Source organism: Pteropus alecto, unplaced genomic scaffold, assembly GCF_000325575.1.
Source record: "Pteropus alecto unplaced genomic scaffold, ASM32557v1 scaffold50, whole genome shotgun sequence".
NCBI lineage: Eukaryota > Metazoa > Chordata > Mammalia > Chiroptera > Pteropodidae > Pteropus > Pteropus alecto.
Window position 1 is genome coordinate 9,807,827 of NW_006431918.1, and position 3,109 is coordinate 9,810,935.

At 37.7% G+C, this 3,109-nt stretch overlaps 1 protein-coding gene across 2 annotated transcripts in view; it reads right to left on the reverse strand.

The window, feature by feature from the left end:
• The window catches only part of ARHGAP10 (Rho GTPase activating protein 10), a 242,147-nt gene that overhangs the window by 89,595 nt on the left and 149,443 nt on the right, over window positions 1-3,109 (reverse strand). The window contains exon 14 of one of the 2 annotated variants that reach the window (XM_006906273.3): window positions 2,941-3,015. The exons of the other annotated variant lie outside the window; for it this stretch is intronic. Coding sequence (XP_006906335.1) covers window positions 2,941-3,015 — 75 coding nt within the window. The remainder of the gene's footprint in view (window positions 1-2,940; window positions 3,016-3,109) is intronic. 2 annotated transcript variants of the gene reach the window in all.

Below are 3,109 nucleotides of genomic sequence, written 5' to 3' on the forward strand. Positions count from 1 at the left end.
ACAATTACGAGACTGTGTGTGCCCCCTGTTGGAGCAAAAGGGTAAGGAAAGGAAAATGACTTGTAAAGGGAAGGAAGGCAACCGCTCGCTTGGGCATTTCCTCTTGGAAACTTAAGAAGTTTGGTCCACAGAAAGCTAGGAGCCTGCTGGAAACCCAGCAGGCTGCTACCGTCTGCTCCCAGGATGGAAGACGACTAAGGTGGAAAACAATTCTCATCACTGTGGGAGGAGAACAGCTGTCCACTCCTTTACCTGGCCTGGCGGAGTACAGACGACTTGACAGTTTAGAGGACTTAATGTGATCAACTGCCATTAGCATTTCATGTTGGTAGCCAGACAGGAGAGAAAAAAGAGGGCAGGGGAGGAGAGGGAGGAGAGGAGGGAGGGGTGTGGGAGGGGAAGAAAGACTAGAAACATTTTATTCTCTGTTTTAGTCTTAAATGTGAAGGGGGGAAACACACCAAAAAAAGGAGATGAATGAAGGAAACATGCAAGACTTGAACATTCATCCTTTCTTTAGAAATCATCTCAAACATTTATACATGTGTATTTAAAGAATACTTAAAATATTTTAAACAATACAAAAATATTTTATGTAAAATGGCAATAAAAAATAATATCGAAGTAAATAATTAGCTCTCAAGAACTAAAGTAAACTAAGAAAGTAGAAGATTTTGTCAAATAATATATAATGGCTTGGAACTTTTTCTCGGATACTCAAAAATTATTTTTCATTTGTACAAAGAAAAATGCATTAAAAACAAAATGTACTTTGAAAAAAGTCAAATTTGAAATAAATACCTAGAGGAATAATAATTTTAAAAAATAACTGCATAGTACTATAAGTGAACAGAATTATCATAATTTTCTAGAGGGGGGAAACACTGATTGGCTTAGAAGCATGAAGTTAATAACTTACCCAATATTTTTCCTCTTTAACATATACAATTTTAAAATAATGTTGCTACATGGAAAAAACTGGAGAGAAAGAAAATCTATGGAATAATGTATACACAACTGTTCAGAAACTCTAAAATCCTTTTTTTGGAAGAGGTATAAATTGTTTCAATTTGAATACCTGCTGAATCAGGATGGAAGTAAAGATGTATCTTAAGGAAATCTTAAATTTATTAGGAAATAGTGAATAAATCTATTTCCTTAACAGCTAAAGTTTGGGTTAGTAACAAAGTTGGTAACAAAACAAAAATAAGCAAATATCTTTCCCTCACGTCAATTCTCTAACTTCCTCTGTTTGCAGAATATTACCGAAAACACAGCATTTCCTTTGCCAGCATTGTAAATGAGGCTGTGTCACGCTTGTGTCCCGAACTTCTCTACTCTGAGTCTCATGGAAAATGAAAACAGTTTGCTAGATCATGAATTTTTGAGGGCTTAGATATTTTAAAACACCTTTCGAGTTAAGGATTGCGGATGAGACATTTCCCCAAAATAAAGGAAACTACCAACTGAGTTTGGGGATGCAGATCATGTGAGATTTCATGAGATTAAGAACAAATTTTGGGAGAGCTTAACATTTCAGGGTGACCAGAGAGACACCCTTGCTCGAACCGCCCTTGAACATGAACAAGGAGATAATAAATAATTATAATGCTAGGGTCCTTAGGACCAATTTCTTGTCACAAGGCACCTTTCAGCCCAAATCTCCCCTTCTGGTATCAACGGTCTTCTAGTTCTAATCATCATAACACCCTCTTGGAAATGAGAGAAGTGTTTCTAATTTTAAAATTAACTAAAAGCAGATGCTATAGTCCCATAAAACTCTTCCAGCTGCTACTGAACCACTGGCAACCTGAGTCTATTTAATTTGGAGACCTCTAATGGCAAAAAGGAAAATCTGACTGCCAAATTTGCACACCCAAGTTAAACCAGAGAGGCAGAAAATAAAAACAGCTCATGAAAGTGAATGTATTCTAATAAGGCTCTCCAACTGATGATGGGCAATTTTTCCCTGTGCTTAACAGCTAAAAAAAGGTGGTTGCTTATAAAACCCTTAATTCAAAGAAAGCCAAACAAGCAAGCCTATCTGTAACATCTCCGTTGATTTTATTCATTTATTTTTAGGAAGGTCTCTGCTTCCTAAAAATGAGTCTTTGCTACAATGCTGTAAGATTCAGAAAGCTTTAAATGCACTGACAGTATACCTGAGGGCATTGTTAATATTGATTAATTAAAGTGAGATATCAAATTAATTAATATGTAGTAAGGTCATAATGGCATAGAGGCCCTCAAGCCTGACGAGTTATCATCACTCCTCAAAAGGCAGTCTGTTTTGGGGTGAGGAGAAAAGTGGGATGTCTTACAGGTGGCACTGAAGTGACAGCAGCGTGTAATACAAAAGCGCTTTGTCATTCACATAATGTCTGGGGTAATAAAATGAATTCACTTTCTGGCTTCCTCTAGTCTGTGATGCCAAAGAACACTGTGTTATCAGCACAGATGGGACATGCATGGTTCTGGAGAAGAGCCTGGTGCAAACTACAAACAAGTCCTGTGAATACCAATGCATCCCTAAGAACCAGACCCGTGCTGTCAAATGAGAGCTTTGGAAGCTCCAGAAAAATGAGCGAGTCCCAGGGGTCTTGTCCAATCAAATGTCAAGACCCTGAACAGCCCATGTGGAAGCCATGCAAACCACAGAGGCCTAGCTGCTACTTTCCTATGAGAAGGAAGCAGAAGACAACATTCGCTCATGAACTGTGGTTTTTTTTCTTCCATTTTTTAGGAAGTCAAGAGGAAGTGGATGACCTGTGCTGATGCAAGCACTAATCTACTTCTCTAAGTCACCTGGGAGAAAACTAATCTAGGCAGAAGAAAAGAAGGGATTCACAAGTATGCTGTATGTTACTATGAAATATTAACTTGAGATGTCAATGAACATAAACAAATAATGCATGGAAAATGATTAGAAAAGAAGCATACCCATCAACATACTGAGAAGTCTCTGGACCTTTGAACTCACCCCTACAACTCTGTACAATCCTTGGTCATTTATACCTATTGAAAGAGACAAAATGTTAGCAAAATACAAGACTATCATGTTTGAAAAGCTGTCAACAAACAGTTGAATTCATACTCTGCTAACTCACAT